Source organism: Cibotium barometz, chromosome 31 (assembly GCF_041138505.1).
Source record: "Cibotium barometz isolate CiBa-2024 chromosome 31, ASM4113850v1, whole genome shotgun sequence".
Taxonomy (NCBI): domain Eukaryota; kingdom Viridiplantae; phylum Streptophyta; class Polypodiopsida; order Cyatheales; family Cibotiaceae; genus Cibotium; species Cibotium barometz.
Window position 1 is genome coordinate 14,371,239 of NC_141076.1, and position 17,749 is coordinate 14,388,987.

At 38.2% G+C, this 17,749-nt stretch overlaps 1 protein-coding gene across 1 annotated transcript; it reads right to left on the reverse strand.

Moving 5' to 3' along the window:
- Nucleotides 1-333: 333 nt before the first annotated feature.
- Nucleotides 334-2,202, reverse strand: LOC147620537 (calmodulin-binding receptor-like cytoplasmic kinase 2). The gene is made up of 2 exons (XM_086825432.1): nt 1,142-2,202; nt 334-1,027 (listed from the first exon to the last, which is right to left on the reverse strand). The coding sequence occupies exons 1-2, from the start codon at nt 1,252-1,254 to the stop codon at nt 901-903; spliced, it is 240 nt and encodes a 79-aa protein (XP_086681558.1). The 5' UTR covers nt 1,255-2,202; the 3' UTR covers nt 334-900.
- Nucleotides 2,203-17,749: the final 15,547 nt, after the last annotated feature.

Consider the following 17,749-nt stretch of genomic DNA (forward strand, 5'->3'; position numbering starts at 1 on the left):
AACATAAACATGAAGGATTTGTCTATTATGAGACTTAATTAGAGGTATAACTGTAATTATAATACAACTCAAGTAGAAAACTCGAAAAAGTGATTAGGTTTCCTAAAAATAGCACACTACTTTGTAAAGTCTTTGTACAATAAATACATAAATAGTCTAGTGCTTGGTAATGAAATTATATCATGAACTTCAATATTATTATTTAGTAATATGCACACAAGAGAATAGATTATATGGGTCAATCAATATATAACATGAGCATGTCCATTTAGGACTGATTTGAATTTGTTAATTAATTGATTGATTTTCTTTTAAAAAAAAAAACTCATCGGCTATTAACGGTCGAATTAAAAGTGTTGCCACATACTATGATATAGGCTCTTTTCCCAATCAGTTTAAGGAGTCTAGACTCGAGATTGTTGCCCATATATTTATATATTTATATTCACATCAATATACGTACATCTTTAGTATCTTGGAGTTTTTTTCTCTTCTTTTTTCTTTTTTTTTTTTGGGTTGAGAAAAGCTGTGGAAGGCATATATAGCGTCTCCCCATACTGGCTTTTTGGACTTGGGTAATGTGGGTATAGCCTGCTGTTTGATACACTTAAGCATCTCAATATATGCTAGGGTATGTGCATTGAGTATTTAATGAAACATTTAAAGTTTAGTAAGCTAGGTCTTCATCTGGGCCTGAGGCTTTCAACGTAGCGAAGGAGTATTGGCGCTTTTCCTTCGGTTGTAGAGGAGCTGCCACTCACGTCCGCAGAGGGAGGTGTGTTGTCCATCTCGATGTTCGCAGCTTCTCTCAGCACGTGAACCACCTCGCTCATGCTGGGCCTCTTGCTCCGATCGCTATCCACGCATCCTAATGCAACATCAATCACCTTCCACATCGACTCAATCGACAATATGTGGCGGACTGCTGAAAGCATCGATCGGGGCTCGGCCGCATACCAGTTCAAACAACACTACACCAAAACTGTACACATCACTCTTGTCCGTCAGCTGATTCGTCGCATTGTATCTGCATGCATGAAGAGTCAGGAATTGATTCATGCGGTTAATATTGATGATAGACGTGCACTTTTACCAGCTGCATTATAATTAGAACCACTCGGTACCCTGAAAGAATGCTTACGCAGGATCAAGATAGCCTGCTGTCCCAACCACATTTACAGTTGATACATGAGATAAGGCGCTGTCGCCTTCTTTCAACCTTGAAAGCCCGAAATCAGGGACCTTCGCCTGCATCTTTTCGTTAAGAAGAATGTTGCTTGTTTTCACATCTCGGTGGATGATTGTAGGATCACAGCCAATGTGCAGATATTCAAGGCCTGGAATGTAGAACCATGTTGTGAGCACAAAGCGGCTGTCCTCTTCACCACATGAAAATTTGAGACCAAAAAATTCTACAAGTATTCAAGCACTACTTAATCTGTCACTTCCACAGTATGAGCACGTAACTATATACCATCCGTATTCTGTTGTGTGAACTTGGTAACTTACCTTGCCAGTTTTGCGTGAGGGCAACGCATCAAATATCTAATCCATTAATATTAATTTAGAGGTTAGATCAACACGTGGAAAGAAAAATTCCCATGTTTCGATGGCGTAATAGCTTTTGTAACATAAACCGGCATAAATTATCCGCTGAATTGAAGCTTTGGAAAGATGTTATCGAGTCAAACCTGGATATGCATAGTTTAACAAAGTTTATTTTTTCGGTTAACCTGACACCTCTATGGTATTTTAAAACATAGTTTTCTTGTGATGTTTTCTAGCCAAGGTGTAGGCACTCGCAAATAACCTTGAAATGTACCTACAAGCAATTCAATTTTTGATCCTCTTTGTTTCAACCAATTGTGTATTTACTATTTTCTCATTAGAAAGTTTGCAAACTTTATGACGTAATTATTCAAGAAATGTGTCATTATGATTGCAAGGATGCTCGATTAGACTCTTCTTCCTTTTTCCTTGATAGCAACTTGAAGCTTGTAATGTGCATTTATGCAGACAGATGCCGTTTTCATGGAGTCATGGTGCTGGTAGTAATTCGAGTTCTATTAAGTCTCTCGACTCATCCAAATTATCCTCGGCAATGTGAAACTTTACACTAGACCAAGAAACAAAGTTACATAGACTAGACAGATGTTGAAAACCAACAACACATAATTGAGTAAATAACAAGACTAATTGAATTACTATTGAGGCTATGCCTCGGGGGGGTCACTATATGTAAAATATCCCTATCGCGTGTGTTCAAGGCCTATATTTTAAATCCCTTATTTGTGAATTTTTTAATCTATATAATATCCCCTTTTCTTTATGAATCTGTAAATTTTTTTGAAAAAAATTTAAATCATACCCTTATGTAAATATATTTCTGTAAGTTTCATAAATTAAAATTATGCTTCTGTTGAACGCACGTGATATTCACATTCTTTTGTGAGTGACCCCCCCGAGGGCTATGCATACATATCAATTGTAATGGTTGAAACCGTTGCTAAAGTCCATTCATAATGGAGTTGGTTTTTATTGCTAACATAGGTTAAGTTAACTCTAGTTCTAACACGCCCCCTTAAAAACAACTTCATTGAAGTTCTAGAAAATTACATTCTAGGAACCGGCTTGGTAAGGAAGTCAACCCGCACTTGTTCAGGGGGGCAGATATACTACAACTACATATGGCCACTCCATATTAGAACTCATATGAAATGATAACAACATATTGTCATGAAGAGAAACATTAGAGTAGCTCTGGAATTAGCTGATAAAGTTAATCTATGTTTTTATGTTTTTTAAATAGCATTATATTGTATGCATATGGTCACTTTTTTCTTGATGAATTTAAGTCGTTAGAGCTCTGGGGGGGGCACACAAGGAATGGAGAGATCCTATTACCTCTCACAAAAGAACTGTTCTTCAAGAACACGTGGCATGGTGGGGGAATAAGGAAGAGCAATGCCCTCCATGAGATAGTCAATTAGTTCTTTAAAACGTGGGTGGGAGGAACACATGAAATCTGAAAAACAAAATCACCCCTTACATTTTATCCTCAAAAAGGTCAAACTTGCACGAAGAAGCCGTGCATGGGTTGCCTCATGTGTGAGACAGCGGCAACAATGATGGTTTTCGCAATACGTCATATGATGGCAAGAAGTACATTTGCATGTGGCCACTTTGTATTAGATCTCATATGAAATGATAACAACATATTCTCATGGAGAGAAACATTAGAGTAGATGTGGAAGCTGATAAAGTTAAGCTATGTTTTTATGTTTTCTATAATATATTATATGCATATGGTCACTTTTTTCTTGATGAATTTGGGTCGCTAGAGCTTTGGGGCACACAAGGAATGAAGAGATCCCATTACCTCTCACAAAAGATGTGTTCTTCAAGAACACCTAGCGTGGCGGCAGGGGAATAAGGAAGAGCAATGTGCCCTCCATGAGATAGTCAATTGGTTCTTTAAAAGTTTGGGAGGGAGGGAGAACATAAAATCTAAAAAACAGAAGCACCCCTTACATTCACCACCATGAGCTTAAACTATGATAACCAACAATCTCTAAGCCTTTATCCTTAGGGAGATGAGTTTTTCGTGAACAATATCCTGAACCGTGTCATCAACACACAAGCTACAAACCCTCTAGTCAACCCCATCCCCATCAACAAAGTAGCTTCCAACCCTAATCCTATCATTCCTAATGCAGACCTAGAACTCACCAAGACAAAGGTGGTTGGGTGTAACATAGTGATTACCCATCTTGAATATATGAAAATTGTTTCTATCACTCTGAAGGCTTAAGGGAACTTGGAGCCACAACGACTACAATTCTAGTGATGCTTCCCAACACACAAGATATTTTCCAAGATCTTCCTAGAACTTCAAGGAGAAATGGAGTGAACAACGAGTACCAAGATGGAGAGTGAAGATAAAATTAGGCAAAAGGAGAGTGCCCAAGATGATTGAGGAATATAATGAAGCTACAAGACCAAGGAAGAGGGAAAAGAAAGAATGAAATATGTTAGAAGCACCGGCAAGCCAAGCAAAGAAAGGAGAGTGCCCAAGATGATTGAGGGATAGAATGAATCTAGAAGACCAAGGAAGAGGGAAAAGAAAGAATGAAATATGTTAGAAGAAGCACCAGCAAGCCAAGCAAAGAAAGCATCCCACCAAGGAGAGGAAGTAACAGCCCACTAAGAACAGGAAGTAACAGCCCACTAAGAACAGGAAGTAACAACCTACCATGTAGAGAAAAAGGCTGCTCATGAAAAAGAACAAGAGCACTGTAGCAAGATTGGTTGCCCAGCGCACACTACCTGGTGGCTCTCCTCTAGATAGTATGTCCGAAGTCCTTGATGCTCTCAGCGCAACAGAGATAACACAGTGCAACACAGAAGACATTATGGAGCGGAACACAACACAAGAAGAGACAAGATGCAAAAGGATAAGGAGGAGAATAGGAATCCCAACATGGAAGGTATATGAATTTTACAATGATTGTGTCCCATGGGGGCCAATCCACCAAGGCCACCCCCACAACCAATCATTCCACAAAGAGGAAAAAGGTGAAGATGCCCGATTAAAGCTCTCTAGGAGATTTGAAAACATTAAAAGACCACACATTTATTGAGTCCAAAGGAATCTTTTACCAAAGTTGTGAAGGAGGTCATGGACAAGGGCAGCCTCGAAGATCAAAGAGTCCAAACAGCTACAGTTATGGCTCTACACAAGGCCTTCAAAGACAATTTGGTCGCGCTATTTGAGGACTCTATCCTGTGCCACATACATGCCAAGAGGATTTCTCTAATGCCCAACAACCTACAACTAGCTAGGGAGCTATATGAGCCGACACGTCTTTGAATATGAGTTATATATAATTTTTATCTTTCTAGTTAAATAATATAGATATTGTGCATGCTCAATTCATTTACACTTTTTCTAATGGAAAAATCAATATTTTTGTTCATATCTTGTTCAGACTTGTCTTGTACTTTACATTTTTTGAATGTCTATGAGTGAAGAAAAAATCAATATTTCTGTTGCCGTATCTTATCTAGTATTGTTGTCCCTTGTACATAATGCTACCTACATATAGAATCTTAACACATGTACATAATCCATCGCATGTATGTAATCATGCCTAAATTTAGAATCTTGACATATGTACTAGCCTATGTATAAATCTCTAGGTTGTGCACATCTCTAAAATTTACTTTTAAAAAATTGGATTATCTAGCAGATTTCCCGACTTAATCATGTATGCACGCAATGCCAAATCCACCCACCATGCCCTAGGGAACTAGATGCAATTTTTATTCAAGATAAGTGTTGTTTTGATCAATTTGACTCGAGTACGCACGCTACACGCATGCACGTGCCAAATCAAGTAGTCAAGTCGTGGGCCAACTATGGCATGGCTTCTAGCTATTTAATTAGGTCAAGAAACTAGAAGTCGTGTCATAGCTGGCCGAGCTCCTAGCTACTTGATTTGGCTTCTTATAGCACCTAGGGTGCTTACTAGGGTCAAATTAACCAGAATTAGGGTTGGTTTGAGAAAACAATTTCATCTGGTTTCTGGGGGTCCGACATATGCATATGGTGCTACATGACAACTTGTATGAGCGTATATTTGTTTCAAACAATAGATATCTTTAAGTTTTTATATAACATTATTTTATGTGTTGGTATTTTGAAACACACAAGTATGATAGGCATTTAAGAAGATGGAAAGTATGAGATAATGTGTATATGGATTGACATGGGCAAGGGATGTGTACTTTGACAACGTAATTTATCATAATATTCAAAATTTACCACACATTCAAATTTATTTAGCTTTATTTTATACAAGAACCTTAGGGGTTTCACCTAAAAATGTAAAAGCATAGCACATGAGTTGAAATGAAAGGGTTTTTTAAAACTTTAAGGTAAATTTAAAAAAATGCATTTATAGAAGGGGTTTTTAAAATCATCTTTGAAAAAAAAACCCATAAGTCCATTAAAAGAAAGGAGTAGTTTTATTCATGATAAATTCATAAGCCAGGGGTTTTTTAAATTACCCTTGAATGCACATGATTCATAGGTTTTCTTAGTAGTGCACCCCCCAAGACAAGAACATATATTTGAGAAAGAAATGAACTCATTCTAAAATTATATATTAATGGTTACAAACGTTTATTGCTTCCCAACAAAGCTTTGTTCTTGCTTCTATGCAGCTACGCCCTTGTGGTGTGTTTCAGGGGGAGAAAGTTTGTTGTTGCCTGTGAGTACTAGTTCCACAACAGGTAAAGTAAATGCACATCTGGAGAGGAGTCTCCCAAGGTAGTTACTACAAAAATAGTACATGACCATTCTTTTTAGTATTAACAAATCCTAGTCAACATTCTTGGTGATGCCTTCTTTGCACAACCTTTTACTCAATGCTTTACATTTGAGAAGCTCTTCAGCTTCATGGCTCATGTAGGCAGCACGAACCACCTATAGTAAGTGAAAATCTACCCAAGTGCAGTATCCATTCTGGGTTTCTCCAAGTGCAGCATCCATTCTGGGTTTCTCTAATTTGTCTCATTTCCTCCATGGAAAGGAGTCAAAAGGAAAATACACTTGCATAGTCATGAGCTGTGTTAGGAGACGTTCCCGCATCTAACGTTGTTGTAGGAAAAAAGAGAGGTGAAGGAATTACCATCTAGTCTTCATCTTTTTTAATGACTTCTATCTTACTAATGGTGATGCTTCCAGAGACATATTATGGGCCAAAGTTTGACCTGCCACCTCTTTACTCACTATGAGTCGGTGTACTTGTCAAGCTTCACTGTAGACACTTGAATGTAAAAATGCTTTGCATCCTTAAATGCAAACATGGTAGAAGCAGTTGTGTCCTCAATAGAAGAATCGAAACCATATGATAGGAACTCCACAGAGTTTATAAAGTCACTATCACTATAGTCAATCTTGAGTTGACCTATTATGTTGGCGAGGATAGAAAGTGTTGCATCCTCCCTTAGGATTCTTGAATATCATCTAAAAATAAAAATAATTGCCCATCCATGATGGTAGGATCCAAGAGTTTGACATCAAGCTCAGGGAGAAGATCAACAATATCCTACTCCTCCAAGAGTTTAACATCAAGCTCGGGAAGGAGATCAACAATATCCTCCTTAGCTGGATCTTTACCCTTGTCCTCAAATGCGAGGATTGGGGTCAAGTGAAGGGTCCAAGGGCTCCTAGATTTTTTGTATCTCAACGTTGTGAACCATTTGTGCTAACAGGTTACAACTTGTGAGGTTCTCTCCCTTTGTTGAGGATGAGGAACCTCGCTATGCTTTAGAATCATGCAGAAGAAGATAATTTTCATGTCCCATGATAAGACATTTGTCCCCACATTGCTAATCTCAAGGTCCATCCCTTCATTATGTTTAGTGTCTAATATTTAGTAATATACAAATTCTTACAAAACCTTCTCAAATGATTATGAAATTGCTTGTCATCTTTGAAAAGGTAATTAAGGTAGTTGATAGGAACCCACTGGTTTTCCTTTTCCCTCTAGTCTCGTACTATAGGGTTAGACAGTGGCCTACATGCACTAAATGATTTCATAGAATGAATTGATATGCAATATTAGATTTTTTTAATTCATCGATTTTTCCATCAAAGATTAGTAGGAGCTCATCCTTCCCACCTGCAAGCCCTACCTTTTCAAGGAAATCCAACAAGCTAGGTCTAAAGGCCACCATGACTGAAGAATTTGTTATAGGCTACAATGGGCTAGGTAAAGTTTTCAAAAGTTGAAAGACTTGTAATGAAACTACTATGAAGACAATGCTTTTTGAAAATAATAACAACTTATTAAGTTAACAGAAAATCTTAACATGGATAAACCTCGTGTCTTATAAAGTTTATCATGTATAGAACCTAGTTAATAGAAAAACTTTATGGCTATTCGTGTATTTAATTTTATGTATACAAATAAAATAATTTTACAAGAACAAAATTAACAATATTGAAATTGATTTGTAATTTCTCGCTCTATGACTAAGAACAAGTAGTGAGGATAGTTTGTGGGAGGTTCTCATCTATCATGCACATTGCCTCCATTGCCGTTACTCGAGCTGCATCAATAGTGGATGGATGCATCTCCTTCAAACTTATGTACCTAAGATGGAGTTGAGGCCATTTAATTAGCATGACATATCTAATAAACTAGTACAACAATAAAATAAAGTTGTATTAGAATTTTAGATTTTCATACCTGTACACCGCCCCCATTTTGTAGATGGCCTCGCACACTTTTTGATCCCCACACTTGCTAATGCATATGTGAAGAATGAACTATGTAACATAAAACATTACAATTAATGTAATTACAATGAAATACCATCGTGCCACTTATATAAGTAAATTTAATATACTTGAGACATCCTGTACCAATCATGCATTTTTCGACTATACAATTGAGTTGTTCCTTTCTTCTTTGTATTCGTAAATGCTCCCTTTAAATTATGCATTACACCCGTAGGGGTACAAAAGAAGGCAATTTGATCCTTTACTCTCTTCTCCTCTTTCTTTGTCAAGATCCAACGTTCTTTAGGTCAAATTACCTTCCCGTTCTCTTGAACTATTGGCCAATTAGTGGTGGGGAGGTGTTCAATTAATCTCAAGTCCTCCTACTACCGAACCACTAAAGAATCTCTCTTTCTAATTGTGTGGTCCAAAATATTCAATGATATATTTTTTATAATGTGCATCGGATCTAGAAGATGATTGAATCTTAGCTTTGTTCAATGTGGTAGACCAAGGAATATTGAGTACCTTGTCATTCCCGACAGTGGTGTATGGAACGATCCTCTTCAAAATACTTTCCAATCTCCTAGTCTTAGATGATGTGGGGGACTCCTTTTGTACATGGAACAAATGTCTCATCATGAAATGAAAAAAAATGATGATGGTCTTCATACACGACCTTCTTGATATGCAGAGGCCATGATGTAATAAGTGACGACCTTCTTGATATGCAGAGGCCATGATGTAATAAGTGACGACCCATAAATCAAACAAGCATTGTGACCGGATGTTGTGAGTCCTAATTATGTATAATTCACAAATAAAATATATTTAGAGCCATCTAACATTTGATAATTCAAACTAAATGGAAGGTGATTGATAATAAAAAACATACTGAAGTACTATCCATATTCTGAGAAGTCATCAAGTGTCCACATTAAAATTACGGTCACCTCTTTGCTGCGTTGTGTAAGTGGTCGAGACACATTATACACATGGATGGCACGTCAAAGTGTCTCAAGGTCTTCGATCAAAGGTTTAAGGTACATATCCATGTTCTTAACCTTATGCTTGCGGGTGCAAGAAGAGCTAGCATCCTATGACCATTTCTATTGACTTCCAAAAGGAGGGAGATTGTAGTCCACTACTATCACCCATGTTCTCCATCGTGTTGATTTGAGACCACGTGGATTGAATCCATCCATAACTAGTCCAAGTTGTAAGTGATGTGGCTCATCCTTGAATTCTCACCACTTCTCCTCTATATGTTGCCATGTGTCGGTGAACCGTAGGGACCTTTCCCATACCATCAGTGGAACGATTGTGTGCATGCCATGTCATGAGTTCGGCAATAGACTTGTAACAGAACATGTATTGAGTGTGGAGTATGATAGGAAAATTCCTCTACACCTATAGAGGAAACCTCCTACCTTGCAAATCACTTCGGTAATGAGACTCTCCACATTTCAGACATTGAGTTGCATCTGTATGAGCACCCTCAAATAGTGCACAGTCATTGGCACATGCATGTATACATTCGTAATCCATGCCAAGTGTTGTCAATACTCTCATAGCATGCGGCCTTGTGCATGGCATCTTGTCGTCCGAAGGAAGCATCTTCTTCATGAGTGTACAAAATGTTTGAGTGAATTTCAAATATTATTTATAAAGGGTATGGTATGTTAGAATTGTGAATCACAAATGTTAAGGACTTACCAAAAGAGGCTCGTAACACTAACACTTCTCCAACCATCAATGGTTTGCAAGTTTAGTCATTCCAAGGCTGCACGAAAGATGGAATATATACACCCCTGTTAGAGTGGAGTGCAAGCAGCTTGTCATAATTCATCTTCATCAAGTGTGGCTTGCGGCTCCTCCTCTCGTTCTCTCTCAACGAAGTCACCCATGATCTCATCCATGCAAAAATCTTCATCGACGTCATGTCCCATTGATAGAGGCATTTCTTCCTCATGTCGAGCGTGCGGGCTCACCCCAATTGAATCACGGAGGTCTCTAAATCCTTTACGTAGTCATCCACTAAATATGGAGTAATGTGAGACAGACTGCCTTCTCTTCCTCATCGTAAAAGAACATGGACTACCTTATGAATACCTATAGCATTTGCATAAGAGTTTGCAATAGAGAATATATACACTTACCAAACTAGCCATCGTATGTCGTACATCTTCCAATCGGCCGTAATCTAGCACGTGTTATTATGATTCGTAAACGCATCATTTCTTCCTTTCATCTCTCGCATGGACATGTAATCTTTTGACATAACCACTCATGCCGACTTCACACGTGTGCCTCATTATCATCAGAAGAAAAAGGTGTCGATGGTCGTCTATGCATGGTGAGTAGCTAAAAAGAAACTCACAGAATATGTGTGTGAACCCTCCATACCACTTCATCAAACATAGAATAAGCTCTGTGGAATTTGCCAAAAATATCTCTTTGGATGTTTTCATAGTACATGGCTATGGACGCGGCTATTGCCATGCCGCCATAGCCATGCCTATAGCTCCGTAATGGGAAAAAAATGGATACCTCCCTTCCATGTTTTGTGCTATGTTCTTTTGTATTCTTGCGTCCATTGCTTCTTGGATATGTCACAAGCTACCTAAACTCTTCTTGTCCCTTGCCCTTCACAAGCCCTTCACAATCCCCCCCTTTCCATTCACAAACTCTTCTCCCTTAACAAGCCCTATCGCACCTTCACAAGCCCACTCCTCTTCTCCCTTCAGAAGCCTCACAAGCCCTCATCCAACCCTTCTCTCTCACCTTCACAAGCTCTTCTCCTCTTCTCCCTCACAAGCCCTCCTCCTCTTCTCCCTTCCCATCTTCACAAGCTTCACAAGCCCTTCTCATAAGCAAACCCTTCACCTTCAAGCCCTTCTCACAAGAAATCCCTTCAACTTCACAACCTTAAACCCTTAACAACAAAGCCTCTACTCCATTTATAAGGAAGAAAGGCCCCATCTCCCACAAGCATCACAAGCAAACCATATTAGGGTATGTACCATATTCTTAACTTCTTTGTTTCTTTCATCTTTTTTTTTGAAAGTGTACTAATTTCTAAGATTTGAGACTTACCTCAAATGTATCTCTTGTTCTCTTATCTGCATTATTCTCTTGTATGCTTGTGTTCCCACTTGTATACTTGTACGCTCTCTTGAATGCTTAACTAGTTGTATTAATAGTTTTTAATAAGTAAAAACTTTACTTTTTTTTTTCTAGCTAGATCAAGGCATTCATTGGCTAGGTTATGGAAATTTTCTCCAAACAAGATCAATCGTGCATAAGCTTCTAAAAAGTATAAGAGATACAAGACCCTTGACCTTACTCTTTGATATTATTTCTCCCTCCGGTACTAGGGATTATTTCTTACATATGTTTTGCCTCTACTACTTATGCATGCTTTAGAATTGCCTTCTCCTTTGTGCTACGTTGTGTAAGCGGGCAGGCCACATCATGCACTTAGATGCCCTGCCATAGTGTCTCAACCTCCTCGATTAAAGGTTCAAGGTACACATCCATGTTCGTGACCTTGTTCTTGCCAGGCACAAGAAAATCTAGCATAAAAAAACCCTTCTTTATTGACTTCCAAGGGAGGGAGATTGTAGTTCACTACTACCACTAGCCATGTGGTCCATCACGTCAATTTGAGACCAACTGGATTGAATCCATCCATACCCAATCTATGTTGTAAGTGACGTGGCTTGTCCTTAAATTTGGACCACTCCTTGCTCCGACCATACATGATTTGCTATCCACAAACACTAAGGACTTATCGAAAGAAGATCAACCACATACAAGCTTCTAAAATGTATAAGAGTTATGGCACTTTACCTTACTTTGTTATTTTTGTACTCTCTTGTGCCGTGTATTATTTCTTGTATATGTGTTGCCTCTAGTACTTATGCATGCAATCTTATGCATTTTTCATTAACCTCAATGCTTAATGCATTAAGCATTAAACAGTAATGTATAATGGTTAATGCATAGAGTATACACAAGCTCTATGTAAGCTTAATGCATAATGAATTAAGCTTTATGCATGAGGCTTTATGCATGCATTAAGCTCTATGCATTAGCTTTATACACAAAGCTTAATGCATAAGGCTTATGCTTAAAGCTTAATGCATATGGCTTAATACATAAGCCATATTATTAAATCTTAATGCATAAGCCATATGAAATAATCTTATGTATAAAGATTAATCAATATGGCTTTAATATATATGGATTTTTCATAAATATACATGTAATATATTAACGTATATATATTAACGTCAATACAAACACAACGTGTTTGTATTGTAATATATTAATGTATATATATTAACGTCAATACAAACACAACGTGTGATTGTATTGTAGTGAGGTTGCCCACAGGAGGTTCTGCTTATGGCTATGTCGATGAAATCTTCCCACCATGGAATCTTTGCACATGTGAGTGATGAGATGATTTTCCCTTCATTAAGACCTTATGATGAGTACAACAAAGCTCCCATCTTCAGAAAAATGACTACCAACTCTATATTTAATTATGTGACATACTTCAAGTTTGGGAGTACCATAACAACCTCGTACTTAATTATACACATGTAGTTACAAAGATACCCAATATTAGATACTTGAAAAAAAAGAAACATGTTTTCTACAACACTATATTCATGAGTTTGGGAATTTCCCAACTCCCATTTTTTCAATACTAAAAAGGTGGGACCTGGATAACATGCCTATAAGTTTTTCAAAACCATATCATGTGACCTATTGTTGGAAAGCGCTTGGAAAATGGAATCTAGTGAGCTATAGAGCGCTCAATTTGGAGTAACGGTATTCAAGTTATGATTAATCCAAAGATTTGACCACATGTCCCAAACTTATGGGAAATTCTCATATTCCCCAATATGGTGTTCTACAATCTTTAGGCTAGTACATGATCATTTTCTAAGTGTGTGGGGGGCCATATTAGAGTGAAGAGGAGACATGAATAGAGATCATATTGTATACAATGTGTGATGAATAGAAATATCGAGTCCAATTATAAAATTATTATCATCTTATCTCTGAAACATTAGGTAGTTTCGTAAGCTGGGAGATCCATGGAATATATAGAGACGTGCTTATGAAAAGGATATTGACTAGAATTTGATGATACTCGCAGCATGGCAGTGTAGTTTATGCTCCGAGAAAAGCAATGGGATGTTTATATGTTAGTGGTTTAAAGTTTGATGGATACGTCAAAGTTGTAGCTTGATTAAGAACAAGGACTTTTTGGGACTTCAAATAAAAGTTATGATGGGATTTGTGGAAGAAAGTTCTATGGTAATATAAATTGATTTGTAGTTTCTCACTCTATCACTAAAAACAAGTAGCGAGGATAGTTCTTGTGAGGTTTTCCTCTATCATGCACATTGTCTCCACTGCCATTACTCGGGCTCCATCAATAGTGGATGGATGGATCTCCTTTTAACTTATGTACCCAAAATGGACTTGGCTCCATTTAATTATATTGACATGTCTCATAAACTAGTACAACAAATAAATAAAGCTATGTAAGAATTTTAGGTTTTCATACCTCAATATCGCCCCCATTTTGTAGATGGCCTTGCACACTTTTTGATCTTCACATCTGCTAATGCATATGGGAATAATGAACTATGTTACGTAAAACATTGCAATTGTTGATGTAATTACAATGAAAGACCATCATGCAATTGATGTAATTACAATGAAAGACCATCATGCCACTTGTATAAGTAAATTGAACATACTTCAAAATCTTGTGCTAATCATGCATTTTTCGACTATACAATTGAGTTGCTCCTTTGGACTATACAATTGAGTTGCTCCTTTCTTCTTTGTTTTCATAAATTCCCCGTTTAAAGAAAGCATGACACTTGTCAGGGTACAAAAGAAGGAAATTTGATCCTTTAATCTCTTCTCCTCATTTTTTTCCAGATCTAAGGTGCTTTAGATAAAATTACCTTCTCATTGATGGTACCAACAAAATATGCTCATCTCTATAGGGCATACATTCAATGGTGTCACACAGTTGTGGGAGTCAATAGTCTGCTCGAAGTAAGAAGATGAGTCATTCCATAACAAAAAGTGCTTGATGGGGCAATACAAAAACTGTGGTGTGAAGAATTTGGCATGCTGCCTTTGGAGACAAGAAAGGGAGGGAATTTGATGATTGTGAAGGTATTTGCATTTGTGGAGACTATGGACAAAGAAGGAAACAAAAGGAAGAGGAAAGAAAGTGATGCAGTGTTGGGAGTTTCTTGCACTTTTGAAATCCAAGCTACATTTTTTCATTACTCACAATTACGTTGCCCGGTGGCAAGCACAATAGTTTAAGGAATGTATTCAAAATTTCCCTGATTATGTGGTTGTATCCGTGATCGACTTTGCTGAAAACTATGCTTTTAAAGAGAATAATGAGATCCAGTTTATGCATTAGAATTCAACACAAGTTACCATACTTGTACACATAACCATTGGGTCAAGAAGATGGTTCACTAGAAGATCATTCCAGTATGGAAGTTGATGGAAAATGGATAGACGCTTCATTCTTGGAGGTGTACAGGTTGGATCCAGCTCCCATAAGCTCCTCCAATCACTCCTCTTCCATATGCGAGTAGACCTCCCTAGAAATCCCTCACGCAAAGGATGGTCCACTGGGAGATACTTCTTGTGGCCCTCGTATACTATCTTCTTCATAGGCTTTATGTATAAAGCTGCCTCAAGTTGCGGCCCACATAATGGATATCCATTATACCCTAACACTGAAAGCCCTCTATAGAACATAAAAAAAGATTGTAGCAGGAAAGTTTGGATGACAATCATGACTTAACACTGAAAGCCCTCTATAGAACATAAAAAAAGATTGTAGCAGCAGGTAAGTTTGGATGACAATCATGACTTAACATAATATTTTAACAAGCTATAGTATTACCTGAGCACTCTCCATAGCCAGGCCAATCGTGAATAGTCCACATAAGTATTCCTCTCAATCTTAGCGCACGTGTTGTCCAAACCTCTTGGAAATATCATGAAGTTCAATGCCCTCCCATAGAACACGAAGCTCCTCAACTAAAGGGGATAAATACACATCCATGTTCTTTACCTTGTACTTTCCAAGAACTATCAAAGACAATAAAAGATGCTCTTTTTTTATCGCTAGCCATGGTGGAAGATTATAGTTAACTAGACAAACATGCCATGTACTCCATGATGAATTTTGTAGACCAAATGGATTCACTTCATCCATCGCTAGTCCGAGTTGAATATGGCGAGCCTCCTCTTGAAAGGCTACCCACTTCTCTTCAATGTGTTTCCATGTAGGGGAATCTGCGGGTGGGCACACGCATAACACCATCCGTGGACCTAGTAGGGGAATCTGCGGGTGGGCACACGCATAACACCATCCGTGGACCTAGTGTTACGGTGCCAAGTCATCAATCCTGCAATGGATTTGAACTTGAACATTGTTTTAATCCGAGGGATGATGGAAAAGCATAGTAAAACATTTGCTAGTACCCTTTCTCCTTGCACATCTTGTCTATATCTTGATGCACCACAATGTGGACATTGTACTGCGTTGTTATATTCTTGTCGATAAAGAATACAATCATTTGGACAAGCATGGGGTGTGTTGTAGTCCATGCCAATCAAGTGTACCATTGCTTTTTCTCGACTACGGTCCACTGGCATCTCATTATCTTCTGGCAATATTTGATGTTTCAATAAGCTGTTACACAAAATTGTCAGGCTAAGAAAATGCATATAAAGGTACATAACTCACTAATTGCATATGATATCATCACTTACGCAAAATGTTTTGATACGCTCGTATATCGGACCATCCAAAAATCGATTTTGCAAGTTTAATATGGATGGACAAGCACATAAAATAGACACATGTGCTCCACGATATAGTGGAAGATGAGCAAGCCTACGTAGCTGTTTCTCTTCTTGGAAAGCGTATTCCACACGTGGTGTGTTTTCTTCTACCCCTTCGTGTTCCAAACCTCGATCTTCTGTTCCATCGTGTAAGGCATTTATCATGTCATTCATGTCATGTTCTAGTATTTTCTTTGAATCCACCTCAAGTTCCTCGGGTTGTTGGATCACCTCCTTTGTGGCTACTCTTGTTGGTCTCCATCATTCAGGCCGGATATCCACTCGTTCATCATTGTTGAAGCACTCATTGCCACTAATTAGATGTTCCCATCGCTCCACCGAAAATATTTTCCATCTTTTTGTATGATCATTAAAAATTGGTCGACGTTGAGCCACTTGGTATTTGAGACATCGAGAGTACATGGGTGTTGACTAGCATACTATTGACTAGCATATAGGTGACTGTTGACTAGCGTACTATTGAATAGATGACTGCTAGCTAGAAAATGTTGAGTGCTAATTAACATAAGTGATTGTTGACTAGCATGCTAGTGACTGTTAACTAGCATACTAGATCCTATCAACTACCGTACATGTGAGTGTTAACTAGCATATCAGTGACAAATTATATACATGTAAAAATAAAACAAAGGTCTTTACCTGCTCTCCAAACCACACTCAAATGAGCACTACGTGGAATCACCATAGTACAATAGGAAAATATACATCGATCCTCCCTAAGAGTGCATAATGATGCAAAGCACATGGAGTGATATGTGTGCTTGCATGGAAGTACCACCAACATCTGGGTTTCGTTGACGTTGAAACCCTTCCCACACCTAGCACACTTTCGTGCTACAGTAAGATTGTCTATGGTGTGGGAGACCAGAGAAGGTGGAGATGGGAAGAGGCACACTTGCTGGCCCGCTTCAACTCGACTAAGCATCTATACAAGCAAAGCATGCTACATTTCTAGCTTCTTGATTACATTAGCCCCCCTGTAGCTCCATATCAACCTGCAATCAATCAATATCCATATAGAAAACACACATAAGGCAGTCAATCAAAATGTTCACACATACTATAAATAAATAAAATAGAAAAACTAATCAATTCACCTCAATCACAGATAGGTCCACAAAATGTGATCCATCTCCAAGAACCTGCAACATCAACTCCTGTGTTGCTAGCTGCTCACTAAGTGTGGTTCTTGTGACGGAGTCTTCATCAAGCAAGGAAGCCAACTTGGATTGTGTTGTTTCCATTTGTTATTTTAACAGCTTGAGGGCTTTGGTAAATTTCTCCTCTCCGTTTCTGAACTTTTACAGCCTCCAATTCCTTCTCACAAATTGCATATGCATCCTTGGCCTCTTTCATTCTTATTTCTACATCTTCAATTAATGCTTTCATCTTCAAGGCCTCAGACATATGATTTGCATGCGGGAAACTTAAGCTCCTGCTTGCTGCTCCTCTTGAGTTAGGAGTTTCTCCAATTTGGACTTGTGCCCCTTTGTTGTCCTCCACGGCACTATCCATGCCACCATT